Consider the following 21320-nt stretch of genomic DNA (forward strand, 5'->3'; position numbering starts at 1 on the left):
GCTTCAAGCCTAGTGAGGGGCTTCAACAAGCCCGTGCAGACAGCTTGATATGTCCCCTGCAATTGGGGTTCACAGTGAATGGTGACTGGTTCCTATCTGAAAAAACCAAAGGGCAAGAGAGGGTTAATAAGCTGCTCCAAGAAAAGGCTAGAGTAGGCAGCCTGCACTCCCAGAATCTGTTGGGGCCAAGGATGCATGTGTGTTCCCTTGTATCAGGTGTGGTGGACCAAGGTGTAAGAGCAATGGCATGGGGTCAGGTCAGGGCTTTTCCAAGAGGGTCATCTGCAGGGGCAAACAGCCCTCGGCAGAAAGAAGCTGGAGGTCCAGCAGCGTTCACAGGGGTTGAGGACAGAGTAAGCCATCTACAACAGGGTTAGTCTTTACAGCCTTTTCTGCCCCTCCAACATCTCCCACTTCCACCCCTGTACCACCAAGCTCCACATCAGCTTCAATCCCAGAAGGCTAAAAAACCTTGGCCAGAAGCTCAAGATGGAAAAGGAAGCCAAGCAGACTCCTTTACCTGACTTTAAGCTTTTCGCAGGCAGCAGGCCTGAACTGATCGTGGGGAGGGGAGAATTTTTCATTTTCAATCAAGTTTGGTGTTTCGCCTCTTTTATCAGACTGCACATATTATGTACTAAATTGAGAATGTTCTGTGACTTAAGAATAGCCAGGGAAGTTGAGGAGTTGCCCATGCTTTCATTGAAGAAGTCACAAGTAGAAGTGAAATAAAAAGGGACAAATCACTGATACACACAATCTGGATGAATCTTCAGGGAATTATACTGGATGAAGAAACCAATCCCAAAAAGTTACACCCTATATTACTCCATTTACATAACGCTCTTAAAATGACAAAATTATAGAAACTGAGATCAAATTAGTGGTTGCCGAGTAAGAAGGGGTACGAGCACGAGGAAAGTGAATGTGGTTACAAGAGGACAAAGGGGGAACTCTTGCTGTGACGGAAATGTTCTGCATTAGACTGTATTGACGTCAACATCCTGGTTATACTGTACCCACCATACACACACACAGACACACACACACACACGCCACACAAGTACTAGTGGGGGGAACTGGGTGACAGGTACCTAGCTTCTCTGTATTACTTCTTACAACTGCAGCTGAATCTATAATTATCTCAAAATAAAAGGTTTAATTTTTTAAAAGGTTCTGAAAGCTGTGTGTACACCAGTGGAAGAAGTGATGACCAGTCTTTATTACACTGATTCAACTCTGACAGCTAAAGATATTTGGTCTGACTCGTTTATAAAGCCCATTGCATTTAGTTGTACAAAAATCAGGGTTTTCAACTTAATATTTGCTGGCTCCTTGGTGTATTAGTTTACTGTGGCTGCCAAAACAAAGTACCACAGACCAGGTGGCTTAAAACAACAGAAATTTATTGTCTCAGTTACGGAAGCTAGAAGTCTGAAATCGAGGTGTTGGCAAGTCCATCCTCCCTCTGGAACCTGTGGGGTAATGCTTCCTTGCCTATTCCTAGCTTCTGGTGGTTTGCCAGCAATCTTTGGTGTTCCTTGGCTTGTAGCTGCATAACTCCAATTGCTGCCTTCACCTCCTTCTCTGTTTCCCCCTGTGTGTCTCTGTCTTCATTTAGCCTTCTTATAAGGACATCAGTCATGTTGGATTAAGGGCCCACCCTACTCCAGAATGACCCCATTGAGAGTAATTACATCTGCAATGACCCTACTGCCACATATGGTCACATTGTGAGGTACCAGGGGTCAGGACTTCCATGTATCTTTTTTAGGGGGTAGAGGTGCACAATTTAACCCTTAACACTTGTCTAGACTCAAAATACTTTGTTATTTTCAGACCTTATTCAACATCCCCATTCCCACCACTGAGCTTCCCAGATGGACAGGTAGAAGGATGGATGGTGGGTCCTAACAGTTGATAGAAACTCAAGGTCATCACTGTGATCTCACACACCTAGGAGCCATCTGTCTCAGTATTGACAGCCAAAGGCCACCTGTAACTCCCTAATGACAACACTGCCTCGCAGCCACTCTCCTACAGGAAGGGTCATGCCCCCAGGCTGCTTCTGGCCATCATTTTGACTTTATCTAGGATGCAAAAGCCTCCAAAAGCTAGTGACACCCCATACACACTATGCTGCCAGGTTCAAAATGCTGCCTGTCTTATTTTACAGGGTCATTCTATATTAAATCAGGCTATAACTTCTGTCCTTGAAGATTTCCTATCAAGAGACCTGCTGTCCCTCCAGATATCTGGCTTTTATGAGCACTGCTCCAGGGCATGACTTTGTGTCTGAGTCCTGGCAGTGAGCAAAATTCACGGTCATTTCCAGAAACCTCCTAAGCCTTATGCAAATCAAGGTGGTGGCTATTTAGTTAATTGTTCTGCTTAATTGCTCCCAAGCATTTCATTCAATAATTGAGCACCAACTATATGCCAGGCACTGTTCTGGATGTTTGGGACACAGCAGTGCATGAAACAAATTCTCTATCCTCGAGGCTCTGCATCCTAATGGGGAGGGACAGAACACTGAACAAACAAGGTAGTGTCTGGGGCTATAACTGCTATAGAGGAAATAAACAGGATGAGGTGACAAAAATGGAGGGACATCTTAGCTGCAATTTAAAGGATGAACACAAGCCAGCCATGGGATGTGTCTAGGGAAGAACATCCCAGGGCACAGAGAACAGCAAGGACAAGAGACTTCGCAAGCAGTGAACTTGACATGTTAAGCTCAAGGACGCTCCAGAGGCTGTGTGAGACATCTCCGCTTTGCCCCTTTCCACCTTCTGCCCCTTGCTCCATGCCTTCTGCCTTTGCATTGTCTATATAACTTGCCAATGCCCACAGAAGCCTGGCCCAGGTTCTTCCCTGTACTTGAATGTCTGGCCCTTGTGCTGACAAAGCTCCTATTCTCCCACCCACGCCCTGGACTTGCATCAGCTGCGGACATGCATTTCACCCCCCACCAAAGTGATCTACTTCGACCATTCTGAGAGCTGGACACTGGCCATGATGAAATTGGAAGCAGAAAACATGGAGCAGCTCATTCCCCAACCATATACCTGCCAGGACGTCATCCACACCACACAACTGACTGTGGCCAGCATTGTTTCCCAGGACTCAGGCACAGCCTGGCCTGCTGACCCCCTCAGCTCTTACACAGGCACTCAGGAAGCAGAAACCAGCTGATGACCCAGGGCCTGGTGAGCTCATCATCTCCTGGGAGGCTGCATCTAACAATGGCAATATTTCCCTTTTCTATCACAACAAGATTTTTTTTCCTCCTACTAAGTTTTTATATTCATTAACTATCAACAACTCTTTAAGTAACTTGATTTTTTAAAACAATGTTTAACTGAGAGAGAAAAAGCATCAGGGGCTATATGCTGATTCAGGATCGATGTCACCATATTTCCTGGTCCAGGAGAATCTCCTCCAGGCTTCTGGCCCTGCACATGCTCAGGCCTTTGACGCCCCCAACAGCTTTCAGCCTCCAGTACATTCCTGGGCCTGAGTATGACCTTCCACTCCTGAACTCTTGCACTGTCAGCCTCAGCCATCCTCAGTGTTGGTGCATCTCTCCAGCTACCAACCCATCTCTGGCTCCAGTTCACCTCAGGGCTCTGGGTTTCAGCTGCTCTTCTTTCCTGGGCATCAGACGTCCGTGGCATCAGGCCCTGCCTGACTGTGGGAGTGTGCACACAAGTAAGTCACTCCCCCTCTGAATGTGTTTACTCAAACATAGAGTATGAATGGTGACAATACAATATATAGATAAGTAAGGGTATTTCTGCCATGCATGACAGGAAGCCAACACACAACAGTTGAAGCAAAGGGGAACTTTTAGGGTTTTGGGTTCATGTCATTGAAGAATGAAGGCTCAGGACCTGCAGGGACACACACAGTATCATCAGGATAGTTTTGGTCTCCCTCCACCCCTCTGTCTCCTCTCACCCTCATCTCTGCTTCTCTACCTGCCCTCATTCTCTACTAATCAGATGGCTCTGGGCTGTCTGGAAAAGAGGGCTTCTGTACCAGCATCTCTGTATCAAGGGCTTTGACCAAGCTTAGATCTCATGGCCCATCTTTGGATTAATCACTGAAGACAGGGAACTAGGGATCCTAGGATCCACAATTCCTGGGTCATGTGCCCACTGCTGTCTCCCAGGGTGGCCATAGGGCTAAACAGAGTACTGTGCGGGGCAGTCCTATAAGGAAGCACATGAAGTAGAAAGCGGCAGATACCACGGTTTGATTCACTAAATATTCATTCCATCATCTTTCGACCATCTGCTACCCTCTGCTACAGAGGCTGGGAAGCTAAAAATACTACTTTTCAGACAGCCTTGCAGTTAGAGTGCAGGCTTATATCCAGGTTCTGCCCAGCAGATGTTCCCAAGAAAAGCAGACATGATTAATGAGAGATGTTGGCTGGTGCAGCCATCAGGTTTTCTTGTTAAGTAGAGGGGGATGACAGATGCCTTCAGTCCTTAGGGGCCAGCTGTGTTATAGGATTCTAGAGTGTAATTCCTATACCACTGATGGTACATGACAACAGCTTCATTTCTGCAAGAACCAGCAGTAGGGCTATGCATATTTCCTGACTGTGTCCCCAGCTCTGTGGAATCCAGGCTTGGTTCCCAGAATGCCATAAATTCTGTAAGCAACTTAATACCCTGAAATAAAGTGGAGAATTAAAACAAACACCTTGCCCTGCTGCATTATGCAAAAATGGGCACATTATGTCCCACAGTCAGGAGAAAACAAATACATACTGGCTCCCTGAGCCCCACTACCCCTCCCCCAAAATAAAGACAGTACAGAGACCCAGGATCACACTAACTAGCTCTGGTCCCCAAACTAATTGAAATCTTTAAACTTTCCTGTAAGTTACTGACTCCTAATAAAAACAACTTTATTGCTTTGCAACTTTATTGACTTTTACAATGCTGACATCTGAAGATATGACACAATCTCTGAGGTTACAACACTCCTGTGTGATAACTGCTTTTTTCCCCACATTGAACATGGTGACTGTAAACATGGTCATCTGGTGGTTGCTTCCTTTCAAATAACTGTTTGTTGTAGATTTCATTTGGCAAGCCAGTCCTTCCAAAACCTGAACTCCCTTGCAATCCATCTTTGTGAACAAAGTGTTTTTCTTTACTGAATGCTTTTATAGCTGTGTCTTCTTTTGACAATAGGCTCTGTTGTTTGTAATTAAGAGTCCTGATGAATACCGGGAGGGAGGCTCACCAGTGGATGTGCAGGAGTTGTAGAGGGAGAGCACTGTGTTAGAGGGAAGGGCTGTGTTGAGAAAATAAAAACAGAAAGTTGTCCCTACATTATTTCATAATTCATGTTATGATTGACTGGAATAATGTGGTATTGTTATAAACTACAAAACCCAGTGTAAATGCAAGGCTGAAGAAGCATTCTTGACTGGTAGTTACTATTTGGCAGGTAAGTCAAGGGTACCTACATGGCACGGGAAGCATCCATCCCCCATTAGAAAACTCTCCTACTCTTTCCTTATTAAAGACCCACCATGAGGTTCCTGAACCGCCCTCAGGTAGTGTCTTCCTAGATAAGGTGACCATCATTTGGAAACCAACACTGCACATGGAGTCATCTACCCATGCAATAGGTACCGACTAAGCATCAACTGGCAAAAACGTGTTCACAGGTCAGCATCAGGCAGCACCAACAGGACACAGACTGGAAGTTTATGCTGGACACCCAATTCAGTGTCGCCATCAGCACTGGAAGAGAAGGTGGTGCACAGGCTGGGGAGAGGCATGAGAGGACATTCAAATGTACCTGTAACATTTTATTTCTATTAAAAAAATAGGAAACAAATATGACAAAATGTTATTTGTTATTTCTGAGTGGTGGTTTTATAATTGTTTAAGTATTTTTTTCTGTATTTTTAAAACCCCTCAAAATAAAGAAGTGAGGCAGCCAGAAAGAGAAACTGTATAGGTTTCATGCTTCCCCTCTACCTCTATAATTTTGCCCCTCAGGAGGAACCTTGCATGAGAAATAACTTTTTTTAAAAAATTTAATTCTAAAACTGATGTTAAACCATTGTTAGAAATTTAAGTGTTAAGGTGCCTAGATATTTGTGGTTCAGATTAACCTGAAATTGCTTGTAAATGCAAAAGGAAACAACAAAATTCCAGAGCAGGAACATTCAAGAGTTTTCAGTTCTAGAGGCCATGAAAGAAATCCTTTGTGTGTGTGTGTGTGTGTGTGTGTGTACACATTGCGGGGAGGCGTGTTAATTGACAGGGTTCAGGGCTACACTCTTGGCTTACTGAGTTTTGGCCATGACTTACAGAGTGTTAAAGGAAGCTTCATTTATGCTTACTTTCCTTTTGTCAGTAATCCTTTATAATGCCCTAGCCTCACAGTGGGGTTTTAGTAGTATTCCAATTCTAATACAAATCAAAACTGCATAATTAATTAAGTCCTACAATTACTAATTGACCTAAGTTCTAGGAAAAGGAGTCGTCCAAGAGACAGTCAGTTACACAACAGGCACAGCACTAGCTCAAGCACAATGGCTAAAACTGGGTTTAAGACTATTTCGGCTAAAAATCTCAAGTGTGTGCCCAACCTCCATCCCATCAACCCTCTAAGTTGTGGGGTCCGCATCTGACATAGGAGCTACATTCTCAGACACCCAGGAAAAATGGAGTTAAAAGAAAAGAGAAATAATTTTAATGTCTTATGAGTGTAAAGTAATAACACAAATTTTACTGACTCATCCAGTCAATAAAAATTTACTTAAGTCCCACACTGTATATTAGAAACAGGCACTTTGTTATATATGGGCTTCAATACTTTTCTTTCTAAAATTCCCACTTTGCCTTAAACTGCTGTACTCTCCCCAGGTACCCTAAAAAAAACAGGGTTCCTTTCTTCATATCCAACTCAAAATTATATATCATAAATATTCTAATATTGTTTATAAGGTAGTTTTTCCATAAATGTTTTAAAATGTGTGACATTTAACCCCAATTTATGTCGACACAAATTTTTGTTTAAAAAAAAAAACCCAGGGTATGGAGAAAAGAGAACTCTTCCTACATTGTTGGTGGGAAAGTAGTTTGTTGTAGCCATTATGGAAAACAACAGTGTATGAAGATTCCTTAAAAAACTAAAAATAGATTTGCCAAATGATGCAGCAATCCTACTCCTGGGCATATATCTGGAGTGAACTCTAATTCAAAAAGATACATGCAACCCAATTTTCATAGCAGCATTATTTACAATAGCCAAGACATTGAAGCAACCTAAATGTCCATCAACAGATGACTGGATAAAGAAATCGTGGTATATTTATATAATGGAATACTACTCAGCCATAAAAAAGAATAAAATAAGGGGTGAGGGTATAGCACAGTGGTAGAGTGCATGCTTAGCATGCATGAAGTCCTGGGCTCAATACCCAGTACCTCCATTAAAAAATAAATAAATAAATACAACTAATTACCTCCCTCAATAAAAATAAATAAATAAAAAGATAAATTTAAAAAAAAAATAATGCCATTTGCAGCAACTAGTATTGCTGGATGGACCTGGAGATCATCATACTAAGTGAGGTAAGCCAGGAAGAGAAAGACAAATACCATATGATATCACTTATACGTGGAATCTAAAAAAACAAACAAACAAAAAACCCAAAAAAACACAAACGAACTTATTTACAAATCAGAAACGGGTTCACATAGAAAAGAAACTTATGGTTACCATGAGGAAAGGGGAGGGTGGACGGATAAATTGGGAGTTTGAGATTTGCAGACACTAACTACTATATATAAAATAGATAAACAAGTTTATACTGTATAGCACAGGGAACTATATTCAATACCTTGTAGCAACTCGTGGAGTGAAACTGTTCTGGAGGTCACTTCTGCAGCCAAGATCTCACAGAACCCATCAGAAAAAGGAGATGGACACACCACCAAAAATTTACAAACACAAAAGGAAATGATCCACCACAAGAGAGAATCAGCAGATACAATAAGCATCTCAAGGTAACAATCTGAAATAACATATTTGAAATTATAGAAGAGGGAATTAAAACCATAAAAAAAAAGAGAATAAGACAAAAGAGTATCGACTGATACTCTCCTGCTGTGTGTGCTTATACCTTCAACTTTTCTAAATGCCTTACATGCAATAACAGGCTTCCCTATATGATGATGTCACTAGAGGCTCCAAAAGATCCATTCCACCCATTTCTCCCCATCACCTGTTCAATTTAGTCACCTTTTTTTCTTAAGGTAGTGAACTTTTTTTAAAAAGTACCCTTAAAGGTCAATATACTAATGCAATAACATCTGTTAACATCTACGTCTAAAGTGATTTTTTTTTTTTTTTTTGGTATGCCACCATGAAGGAATGGAATTCAATTTCTGTTAAGTTTGGAAGACAGAAGACAAGTAAGTAACTCAGAATAAGGTCACTGGGCATCCAAAAGGACAAGAAAACAAGAGGTATCTGAAAAGAGGTGAAATGAATACAAGAAAGTAAAAACTCTAAAAACGGGTGTTGATTTTCCAAAGATAATTTTCCTATTTTTTAGTTTTGCCAATGGTAAATCCTTAATTTTAAATTTTGCCTGGAGTCACTCATATCTTTCAGTCCAGCTAAAAGTTCCTCTAAGTTTTTTTACTTTATAAATAATAAAGATTTTCTGTGAAAACCATTTTATTGCCAAGAAACTTCCAGATTGGAACTTCCAGCCAATCTGGAAGCTTCTTGGCAATAAAATGGTTTTCACAACAGCTTCCAGTCACTACCAATCTAAATGGCTTATTCAGAAAACTGACACGTAGAGAAACTCTTCAACAAACACTACAGATGAGATCATTTCAGAGACTTGAATACCCCAGAGAAAAAGAGCCACATCTGTTTGTTCCCATTTTGAGACAAATTGTCCTCCCTTTCTACAAAATCCCACACAATAAAGTAAAAGTATATGTCTTGCAGAACGATGAATATTTGGAGTTGATATTCTGGGACCAAAAAAAATTAAAAAATGAAAATTTCCAGACAGTAAATTAGTTGCTTTGTCTACCAGCATCAAAAACGTTCTATAATGCCTTAACTATCAACACATGCAAGCATACGTCAGAGATACTATGGATTCCGTTCCAGACCAATGCAATAAAGGGGATGTTGCAGTAAAGTGAGTCACACAGTATTTTTAGTTTCCCAGTATATATAGAAGTTATGTTTATACTATACTGTAGTCTGTGGTGTGCAATAGTATGTCTAAAAAAAAGTACATACCTTAATTTAAAAATACTTTATCGCTAAAAAGAAAAGAAACCTGCTAACCCTCATCTGAGCCTTCAGCAAGTCATATTTTTTTTGCTGGTGAGGGTCTTGCTTTCATGTTGACGGCTGCTGACTGATTAGGATGGTGGTGGCTGAAGCCTGGGGTGGCTCTGGCAATTTTTTAAAACAAGACAACAATAAAGTCTGCCTCATTGATTGACTCTTCTTTTCATGAACAATTTCTCTGTAGCATGCAATGCTGTTTGACAAGGTTTTCCCCACAGTAGAACTTCTTTCAAAATTGGAATCAATCCTCTCAAACTCTGCCACTGCTTTATCAACTAACTTTATGTCATATTCTACAGTCTTTGTTGTAAGTTCAACAATCTTCACAGCATCTTCACCAGAAGATTCCATCTCAAGAAACCACTTTCTTTGCTCATTCATGAGAAGCAATTCCTCATCTATTAAAGTTTGATCATAAGACTATAGCAATTCAGTCACATCTTCAGGCTCCACTTGTAATTCTAGTTCTCTTGCTATTTCCCCCACAACTGCAGTCACTTCCTCCACTGCAGTCTGTAAACCTTCAAAGTCATCCATGGGGGTTGGAATCAACTCCTTCTAAACTTCTGTTAATGTTGATAGTTTGACCTCTTCTCTTAAATCCCAAATATTCTAATTGGCATCTAGAATGGTGAATCCTTTCCAGAAAGTTTTCGATTTACTTTGTCCAGATCCATCAAAGGAATCACTGTCCATGGCAGCTACAACCTAACAACGTGTAAGGTTAAAGAATAAGACTTGAAAGTCTATAAAGTACTTCTTGATCTATGGGCTGCAGAATGGATGTTGTATGAGCAGGCAAGAAAACAACATGAATCTCATTGTACATCTCCATCAGAGCTCCTGGGTGACAAGGAGCACTGTCAAAGAGCAGTAATTTTTAAAAGGAATCTTTTCTTCTGAGCACTAAGTCTCAATAGTGGACTTAAAATAGTCAGTAAACCATGTTGTAAACAGATGTGCTGTCATTTGTTATTCACTTACAGAGCACAGGCAGAGTAGAATTGGCTTAATTCTTTAGGGCTCTAAGATTCCCAGAATGGTCAATGAATACTGGCTTCAACTTCAAGTCACCAGCTGCATTAGCCCCTAACAAGAGTCAGTTGTTCTTTGAAGCTTTGAAACCAGGCATTGACTTCTCCACTCTGCCTCCTAGATGGCATCTTCTTCCAATATAAAGTTGTTTTGTCTATATGAAAATCTGTTGTTTAGTGCAGCACTGTCACTCATTATCTGAGCTAGATCTTCTGGATAACTTGCTGCAGCTTCTACTTCAGCATTTGCTGCTTCATCTTACAGCACTTTTATGTAATGCAGGCAGCTTCTTTCCTTAAACCTCATGAACCAACCTCTACTAAGCTTCAAACTTTTCTTCTGAAGCTTCCTTACTTCTCTCAGCCTTCACTGAATTGAAGAGAGCAGGGCTATGCTCTGGATTAGGCTTTGGCTTAAGGGAATGTTGTGGCTGGTTTGATCTATCCCTGAAAATTTCTCCGTATCAGCAATGAGGCTGGTTTAGCTTTCTTATCATTTGTGTGTTCACTGGAGTAGCACTTTTAATTTCCTTCAAGAACTTTTCCTTTGCATTTATAAATTGGCTAACAGTCTGGCACAAAAGGCCTAGCTTTCAGCCTATTTTTGGCTTTCAACATGCCTTCCTCACTAAGCTTAATCATTCTCGCTTTTAATTTGCAACTCTTTCTTTGACTTGAACACTTAGATGTCATTGCAGAGTTATTAATTGGCCTAATTTCAATATTGTTGTGTCTCAGGGAACAGGTAGGCCTGAGGACAGGGAGAGAGATGGGAATGGTCATGCAGTACAGTGGTCAGAACACACACAACATTATGGATTAAATTTGCAGTCTTATATGGTTGCAGTTCATGGCATTCCCAAAACAATTACAATAGGAACATCAAAGATCACTGATCACCATACAAACATAATAATGATGAAAAAGTTTGAAATATGGCCAAGAATTACCAAAATGTAACACAAAAACACAAAGTTAGCAAATGCTGTTCAAAAAATGGCACTGAAAGATTGCTCAACGTGGGTTGCCACAAACCTTCAATTTGTGAAAGATTCAATTATATTTGAAACACAATAAAGCAAAGCACAACAAAACAAAGTATACTTGTGAAAGAAAAAATGTTTGTCGGTTTACGATGTGTTAATTTCAGGTGTACAACATAGTTATTCAGTTACACATAAATATATATATATTCTTTTCATATTATTTTTCAGTATAGGCTACTACAAGATATTGAATACAGTTCTCTGTGCTATACAGTAGGACCTTGTTGTTTATCGATTTTATATATAGTAGTTAGTATCTGAAAACCCCAAACTCCCAATTTATCCTTCCACCCTCCTCTTTCTCCCCTGGTAACCATAAGTTTGTTCTCTATGTCTGTGAGTCCGTTTCTGTTTTGTAAATAAGTTCATTTGTGTCACTTTTTTAGATTCTACATATAACTGATATCATGTGGAATTTGTCTTTCACTTTCTGGCTTACCTTATTTAGTATAATGATCTCCAGGTCCATTCATGTTGCTGCAAATGGTGTTATTTTATTCTTTTTTACAGCTGAGTAGTATTCCATTGTGTATATATACCACAACTTCTTTATCCAGTTATCTGTTGATGAAGTTAGGTTGCTTCCATGTCTTGGCTATTGTAAATAGTGCTGCTATGAACATTGGGGTGCATGTATCCTTTGGAATTAGAGTTTCCTCTGAATATATGCCCAGGGGTGGGACTGCTGGATCATATGGTAAGTCTCTTTTCAGTTTTTTAAGGAATCTTCATACTGTTTTCCGTAACAGCTGCACCAAACTACACTCCCATCAACAGTGTAGGAGGGTTCCCTTTTCTCCACACCCTCTCCAGCATTTATCATTTGTGGACTTTTTAATGGTGGCCATTGTGACTGGTGTGAGGTGATACCTCATTGTAGTTTTGATTTGCATTTCTCTGATAATTAGTGATAAATGAACATTTTTTCATGTGCCTATTGGCCATCTGTATGTCTTCACTGGAGAAATGTTTGTTTACATCTTCAGCTCATTTTTGGATTGGGTTTTTGTTGTTGTTGTTGTTGTTACTGAGTTGTATGAGCTGTTTGTATATCCTGGAAATTAAGTCCTTGTCAGCCTCATCTTTTGCAAATATTTTCTCCCATTCTGTAGGTTGTCTTCTGGTTTTATTTATGGTTTCATTTGCTGTGCAAAAGTTTATGTTTAATTAGGTCCCATTTATTTTTGCTCTTATTTATATTGCCTTGGTAGACTGCCCTGGGAGAACATTGCTAAGATTTATATCAGAGAATGTTTTGCCTATGTTCTCTTCTAGGTTTATGGTGTCCTTATGTTTAAGTCTTTAAGCCATTTTGAGTTTATTTTTGTGTATGGTGTGAGGGGGTGTTATAAATTCATTAATTTACATGCACCTGTCTAGCTTTCCCAGCACCACCTGTTGAAGAGACTGCCTTTTCTACATTGTGTATTCTTGACTCCTTTGTCAAAGATTAATTGACCATAGATGTGTGGATTCATTTCTAGACTCTCTATTGTGATCCACTGATCCACATGTCTGCATCTGGGCCAATTCCATGCTGTTTTAATTATTGTAGCTCTGGAGTATTGTCTGAAGTCTGGAAGGGTTATTCTTCCAGCTTCATTTTCTTCAGTATTGCTTTGGCATTTCTGGGTCTTTTGTGATTCCATACAAATATTAGGATTATTTGTTCTAGTTCTGTGAAAAATGTCCTAGGTAATTTGATAGGAATCACATTAAATCTGTAGATTGCTTTGGGTAGTATGGCCATCTTAACAATATTAATTCTTCCAATCCAAAAGCATGGGAAATTTTTCCACTTCTTTAAATCATCTTTAGTTTCCTTAATCAGTGTTTTGTAGTTCTCCATGTATAAGTCTTTCACCTCCTTGGTCAGATTTATTCTTAAGTATTTTATTTTTTTGATGCAATTTTAGAAGGGATTTTTTATTTTTTACTTTACTGTTCTGATCTTTCAGTATTAGTGTAAAGAAATACAACGTATTTATGTATGTTAATCTTGTATCCTGATGCCTTGCTGAATTCGTTTATCAGTAGATTTTGTGTGGAGTCTTTAGGGTTTTCTATATATAGTATGTCATCTGCATATAGTAATAATTTTACATCTTCCTTTCCAATTTGGATCCCTTTTATTTATTTTTCTTGTCTGATTATATTGGTAGGACTTCCAATACTTTGTTGAATAGAAGTGGTGAGAGTGGGCATCCTTGTCTTGTTCCAGATTTTAGTGGGAAGACTTTCAACTTTTCACCATTGAGTATTATGTTGGCTGTGGGTTTATCATAAATAGCTTTTATTATGTTGAGATATTTTCCCTCTATACCCACTTTGGTAAGAGTTTTTATCATAAATGGATGTTGAAATTTATCAAATGCCTTTTCTGCATCTATTGAGATGATCACGTGATTTTTGTCCTTTCTTTTTTTGATGTGTATCACATTGATTTGCATACATTGAACCATCCTTGTGTCCCTGGGATGAATCCAACTTGATCACAGTGTATGATCTTTTTTATGTGTTGTTGGATTCTGTTTGCTAATATTTTGCTGAGAATTTTTGCATCTATATTCTTCAAAGATATTGGCCTGTAATTTTCCTTTTTGGTAGTGTCTTTGTCTGGTTTTGGTATCAGGGCAATGGTGTCTTCATAGAATGAGTTTGGGAGTGTTTCCTCCTTAAAAAATAAGTTGACATGATATAAACACTGCTCTGATTGGGGAGGGTTACATTTCTAATCCTAAACAAAGGAGTTCTATATTTCTTAGCATGCAACCACAGACTAAGGTCCAGAACAAAACAGGACCAGATAAAAGGGGGAAAAAAAAAGACCAAACTTTAAATATGTCTTTCTGCTCCAATGGGCTCATAGCTGTGGAAACATCTGTAAAAGTGAAATTGTTGAAAATATACCTGGAGTTAGTTGTTTTAGATCACAGCAGTTCTTTTCAGAAACAACATTAATGAAGCAGAGTTATGATATAGCCATCATTTATTAGCATCCTAGCAATTTCAAATTACTGATCCTTAACAGAGACAAGACATATTAGCACACATGAAAAGGGGCCTAATTGCTAGACTAGGTAAAGAATCTAGCAAACACAGAAAAAAGCAATTAACTATATTATAAGTCAGTCTCTTTTAATACACTGGATAGGTCATTCATCTCCTCTGTGCCTCTGGGAAAGCCTGTTTCTAGATTACGTTTTTAAAGAACATAAAGTAAATTGCCAGTGGGGAAAAATATTTATTTTCCTCTTATTTACTCCTTGTCAAAGGTTTATGAAAATCCTTCAGTGTGACACTAGTGTCAAAAGTTTCCACAGGACCAACAAGAGTGCCAAGACAATTCAGTGGGGAAAGATGAGTCTTTTCAAGGAATGGTGCTGGGACACCTATATACTTACAGGTAAAAAAATGAATCTGGACCCCTAGTTCACGTATGTACAAAAATTAACATACATGGACTAAAGACCTAAATGTAAAAGCTAAAACTGTAAATCTCTTAGAAGAAAAGAAAAGAATAAATCTTCATAACCTTGGATTAGGCAATGGTTTCTTAGAAATGACACCAAAAACACAAGCAACAACAAAAAATTTTAGACAGACTGGACTTCATCAAAATTTAAAACTTTTGTGCTTCAAAGAACACAGTAATCAAACGAAAAGAAAACCCACAAAATGGGAGAAAATATTTGCAAATCATATATCAATAAAGGCCTACTATCTAAAACACACATTTGATCTTTGAAAACAGAGGTTTGAACTGCATAGTTCCACTTAAATGCAGATTTTTTTCACTAAATATGTACTACAGTTCTATACAATCCATGGCTGATTGAATCCACGGATGCCAGAATCATGAGTACATACAGCTGACTAAAGTTATACTTGGATTTTTGACTGCCCAGAGGGTCAGTGACCCTCACTCCTGCATTGTTCAAGGGTCAACTGTATAAGGAACTCTTACAACTCAATGACAAAAAAGAACTCGATTTAAAAAAAGGCAAAAGATCTAAACAAACATTTTCCCGAAGATATGTAAATGGCCAATAAGGACAGGAAAACATGCTCAACGTTATTAGTCATTAGGAAAAGACAAATCAAAACCACAATGAGATACTTCTTAACATCCACCAGGATGGCTAGAATCAAAAAGACAAATAATAACAACTGTTGGTAGAGATGTGGAGAAATTAGAACCCTCATACGGTGCTGGTGGGAATAGAAAATGATGCAGCCACATTGCAAAGCAGTCTGGCAGTTCCTAAAAAAGATAAAGAGTTACCATATGACCCAGAAATTTCACTCTTGCTAAATACCCAAGAGAACTGAAAATATTATGTCCACACAAAAATTACACAAATGTTTAGAGGAGCATTACTCATAGTAGCCACAAAGTGGAAACAACCCAGATGTCCATCAATGAATGAATGAAGAAAGAAAAGGCAGTGTATCCATACAATGGAATATTATTTTGCCACAGGAAAGGAATGAAGTATATGCTACAGCATGAATGAAATTTGAAAACATTGTGCTAAGTGAAAGAAGACAATTACAAAGAACCACATATCATATGAGTCCATACAAATGAAAAGTCCAGAACCATCAAATCCACTGAGACAGAAAGTAGATTAGTGGCTGTTGAAGGCTCGGGGTATTGAGGGGAAATGGAAAGCAACTACTAACGAGTATGTGATTTCTCTGGGGGGTAATAAAAATGTCCTGGAATTTGATAGTAGTGATGGTTGCATAACTCTGTGAATACACTAAAAACCACTGAACTGTATACTATAATGGGTTGAATTGTGTAGTATACACATTTTAATCTCAATAAAGTTTTCAAGTTTTCACAATAGAATTTAATTTTCAGAGGAACTGAAAAGTGGAGGCTATACCCTGAGCATCTAGAAAGAAGCAAAAGGTTACCAAATTGTTTAATTCAGATGGAGATCAGATTGATTTTCTGTGCCTAACATCTTACCTTATAAAAGAATGGGGCTGATGCATATATTATGTGGAAATCAAAGGCAACATGAGGCAATTTGAGTCAATACATTAGGAGTTCACCTACCAAGGCTGTTATCTAGCGACCTCATCATTTCATACTGCTTAGGCCAATTCAGGACACCTTACTCTTGATGTAGTCTACTAGGCTTCCAGGCATACCAAAAACAGAAAAAGCAGATATAATAAAGCTGTTGATATTATGTTATTATTTGTTATAATTATGCCAACATATTATTATATATTGTTATAAGGCTGTTAATAATACATTATTATTGGCTATAATTATGACCAATATATTATATTATTATATACAATTATTAAAAATCATCCTGTGCAGTTATGAATTCTAAGCACAATTAGTATTAACGTTGTTTCTATCAAACATTTAACCGAGGAACTCCAACAATTATCCAGTTGTTATCGGTTTAATCAACTAGTATCAAAAGCACAAGCATAATTCTCTTTCAAACAAGTACCATGAACATTGCTGGTGCCCAATATAATTTTGCTTAAAGACTACAAACAATCATAAGCAAAAATGGTGTTTATCCATATCATCTGTCAAATGAATTCAATAAGTAATTTCCCCCCTCTTTCCTTTGAAATGATTACTGCAATAACCCCTCAACGAATCAGGCAACAGACAGGTTGGACCTTTACTTTGGGTCATCAATTTCACACCCATTCACTACAGACTACTGCTAAGGAAAGGGGAGACAGGTTAAAAATAAGAACCATACATATGATGGTTTGGCAAGAGGAAGGTAGGCTGAGTTCTCTCTTTTAAAATAACTTTTAGGGTAGGATATATACTTGTTGGCTATTATCTACAGTACTAATTTCCTTCAAATAAGAGCAATTTATAAAAATCTAAATGCCTCCAATGATGATAACAACCAATAACAAGCAATTTGTGCAGAAGGAGCTTAAAGGTAACAGACTAGGTCATAACCACTGAGCTTTTTCAAGTCAAAGTGTTACTAGGGCTGCTGTCCCAGAATCATATCCCCTGCCCCTCCCTCAACAGAAACCAATTACTCTTATCTAAGTTTCAGGAGAAAGGTGCAAAGCAAAAAAGCAGTAACTTTTTAGAGTTAGAACCAACGAGGCCCAAGATGGTGGAGAATTTGACTTCCAGTGGACCTTTAGCCTCATTATACACTCACTATAATATATTAGCATGCTAAATGACACATCCACCAGTGCCATGACAGTTGATGACTACCATGACAAAAACCCAAAAAGCCTATATAAGGAATAAAAAGGAGAGTTGCATCAGTTCTGGGTCCAACTCATAGATATCTTCTGTTTTCGGATAACTCATGAATATTCTTCCCAGTCTTCCCAATTCCCTCCCTTTCACCTTGACCCTCCTGTATATTTGGGTTGAGAAGTTGATTTGCGAACTAAGTCCCTGCTTATCCATTCTCTGGCCATTGAATAAAGCATGTGCATCCCAGTCTCAGCATCAGTTTTGTTACTGGCCATGGAAATCTGATCAGAAAAAGAACCTCCCTGACGAGAGTGGGGATCTTAGCCGGGCCAGGGCCTGACCAATCCAGTAACAAAAGCACCAGAGAGGGGTCCAACTCTCTAGGTACTTGAATTGTAAATCCAAGAGAATGAGAGAGAGAGAAAGATCAACTCTGAGGAGTTAGATCCAAAACACTTATTGGAAATGATGGTTCCAATTATTTCTGAGTATTTGACTTCATATTGTTCACTACTAAAAGTGGTCTTTGCTATCCATATATTTACCAAAGGGCAATCTAAATTATCTGACTCTCTTTCAAAATCTACAGTATATCTGAAGATACCCCAAGATGTTACATAAAGAAGGCTGAGAAACACTAGTTTACACAAACCTTCAAAAGTCATTATTTGAATATTATATACAATTCTTAAGTTCATTTCCAACACAGCAAATAATGTTCCCGCTGGTTGGAATATTATAGTCATTCCAAATTGTTGGGGATTTATCCTCATACAGGGCACTAAAACAGTTTTCAAAAAGAGCTGCAAGACACCAATAGCACAAAGGAATTATTTTCACATAATAGTAGGCATCTGGAAATCCCAACGAAAAGTTTTATTTACAGAATGTGGAAAATATATTTGGATTTATTTAAAGGGAAAAACTCACGCATCTGTGTTTGGGGATGGGGAAACAAGTAGATTAAATCAGTGTCATACGCTCTTCTAAATGCTACTTCACCCTTCATTTACTTTTCAGCCTTATCGATTCTTCTGGGATTTTTCTCTATTTTGGGGCTTCATGAAACTATGTCTCCCAAGATTACTTGCCTTGCAACTGACTGCACATGGCTTTGGAACTTAAACTCTGAGCCTCAACTGGCATTACCAGGATTTGATGACATAGATATGTTTGTATGGGTCAAATCCTCAGAGAACAATGAATCAAGAATACCAGTAACAATTGCACAGGGCAATGTTACTTAACTAAGCTTTTAAGGAAACCAGAAAGGCCTTTCACTTTTGCACAAATTCTCAGACTCTTGATTTCTAGAAATGTAACTATATTTATACTTTTTCTGAAAATAAAAAGAAGCAAATGGAATTCTCTTTTAGGAGGGCCCAAGTCTTGTGCGAGGGGGAATTCTGGCTAGGCCAAGTCAGGCATAACCAAAGATCAAGGGCAAAATTAGTTTCCTCTTTGAAGACATCCACAAGAGCAGTTTTTGCGTATCAATTAATGTTCCATGTGGAAAGAGTTGAATTAAGGGCACCTAGGAATTCCTGACTCGAATGTAAGTTACAAGAATAGCAAGTACCTCAGAAGCAGAACTAACATTTGTTAAATGTGCACTATTTGCTCTGCCCTTTACATACATGCTCTGTCTTCTACTTCAACAGTACTCAAATTTTTAGAATCAAACTATGGGAAAATGTCTCCCAGCAACATCATTCTTCAGGGCTAAAGTTACCAGTGGAGAAAACAAAATAAAATAACCAAACCATACATACACACACACACACACACATACACACACACACACACACACATACACACACACAGAGAAAAATGCAGCCACTTCTACTGCCTCCCCAATAATCTTCAATTTCAGTAACTGAACAATACTAGAATTTAACTCTCAGTAATCTACAGTGCACTGTGCCTGGTACCTAGGAGGTGTTCAATGTTTGTTATTTGTTAAATGAATATTGAAAATATTTGGGACACAAGTTTTTGCTTTGTTAACATGCATTTATAACATATTCACTCATAAAAACATATCTTAACATACACACACAAATCTAGACATAGCCACACTGATGTCAACTCCTGAAAATGCCCTCATGACAAAAAATGGAAGATAAATATTATGCTAGAGTGGGACAGGATGATGACAATTAGAGAAAGTATGAAGGGAAATTCCAAATACAATTCTTCCACAGTCTTTTTTTTTTTTTGGTATTACGTTGTATTATTTATTCTTTTTTTTTTTTAATTGAAGTATAGTTGATGCTTCATAGTCTTTTTGATGTCAGTTATCTTGGTTTTCACGGAAATTCACAGGTGTCTACAAACAGTAATCTATTTCTACTTCGAAACTTCAAAACTGCTCTTGGCCAGAATATCACACATAATCATGAACAATCTTTTCAGATCTTCATAAATGCCACATCAGAGAATTTACACTTGAAGGAAAGACACATATTTACAGGTAATATGCAATATGTTCAACAAACCCTACAAAGGTGAATACTGACTATCATTCATTTAAAGAGGAGCTACAAGAAGTACCGGTAACTCTCACACTCGTGGACAAACATTTTTACTAACCACTCATTTCAGTTCGTTAATCTTTTCTTCTCCAAACAAGTATTCCTTAATTTGTTGTGTGTCGTGTTTTGGGTTTTCTACCCTGTACTTCAAACAAAACATAGGGAGAGTAGTAGACTGGGACTTTGTTTGTTTTGGGGTTTTAAAAAATATGAAGACAACAGAGGTTAACTCCACAGGGTTGTTTACCATCAGGTCGGTGTTCGGAAGAAGCAAACCATTTAAAAACCGCGCAACATAATTTTCTTTCCAAAAAAATTTTATAGACAAGGAATAGATGGGAGCGCAAAACAGATCAGTCATCAGCAACAAAACAGAAGCTTTGTTGCTCGCTATCTGTAAACAAAAGCTCCAGCCATTACAAAGTGGGCACAATCCCGTGCCCATCCCAAAGCGTTCCGCAAGGGCCGCCTGGAGAAGCTGACCTCCGAGCGGACCAGGCAATGGTCCCCAAGCCGGGACAAAGCCCTACGAACTCTTCTGCTTCCAGATTAGGGGCTGGAGTCGACCGTCCCTGCTTAACTTCCCTGCAGTTACTCTAGCATGCTTAAACCTCCTTCAACTATCTGCACTGTGCCAGGCACCCAGAAACCTACGGCGGCTCCGGCAACCCCCGATCCCGGGTCTTCGAGCCAGCGCCCTTGGGGAAGCCCACCCTAGAGGCGCCCCCGCGGGCGTCTTACCGAGCAGTGAGCCTATGAAGATGACGACCTGCACGGTGGTGGTGAACTGGCGGTACAGCTGCGCCTCGCCAAACTCCCCGAGCGCGCTGCGGTTGGCATCAGCAGTCTCAGCGCCCGACGCGTTGCGCGGCTCGCTGGCGTTTCGGTAGATCCAGCTGCCGTTATGCCCCATGGCGAGGCTGGGGCTCTTCCCGGGCGCCTGCCTCGGACCCCCGCGCCACTCTCTCCTGCCCCGGGCGCGGAGGACCGCCTAGGTTCCTTGTGGAGTCCTGGAGAACCCGGGGTCAGCCGCGGGTCCCCTCACGTCTCCACATTGCCAGCTCCGGCACCTGGGAGGCGAGGAGGGAGGAGAGGCTTCGCCTCATGCTGGTTCCCTCCTGGG

At 39.4% G+C, this 21320-nt stretch overlaps 1 protein-coding gene across 1 annotated transcript in view; it reads right to left on the reverse strand.

The window, feature by feature from the left end:
• GPR176 (G protein-coupled receptor 176) overlaps positions 1-21110 on the reverse strand; it is an 80599-nt gene extending 59489 nt beyond the window's left edge. Inside the window, exon 1 of the mRNA XM_010965127.3 lies at positions 20939-21110. Coding sequence (XP_010963429.1) covers positions 20939-21110 — 172 coding nt within the window. The remainder of the gene's footprint in view (positions 1-20938) is intronic.
• Positions 21111-21320: the final 210 nt, after the last annotated feature.

This window comes from Camelus bactrianus, chromosome 6, assembly GCF_048773025.1.
Source record: "Camelus bactrianus isolate YW-2024 breed Bactrian camel chromosome 6, ASM4877302v1, whole genome shotgun sequence".
Classification (NCBI taxonomy): domain Eukaryota; kingdom Metazoa; phylum Chordata; class Mammalia; order Artiodactyla; family Camelidae; genus Camelus; species Camelus bactrianus.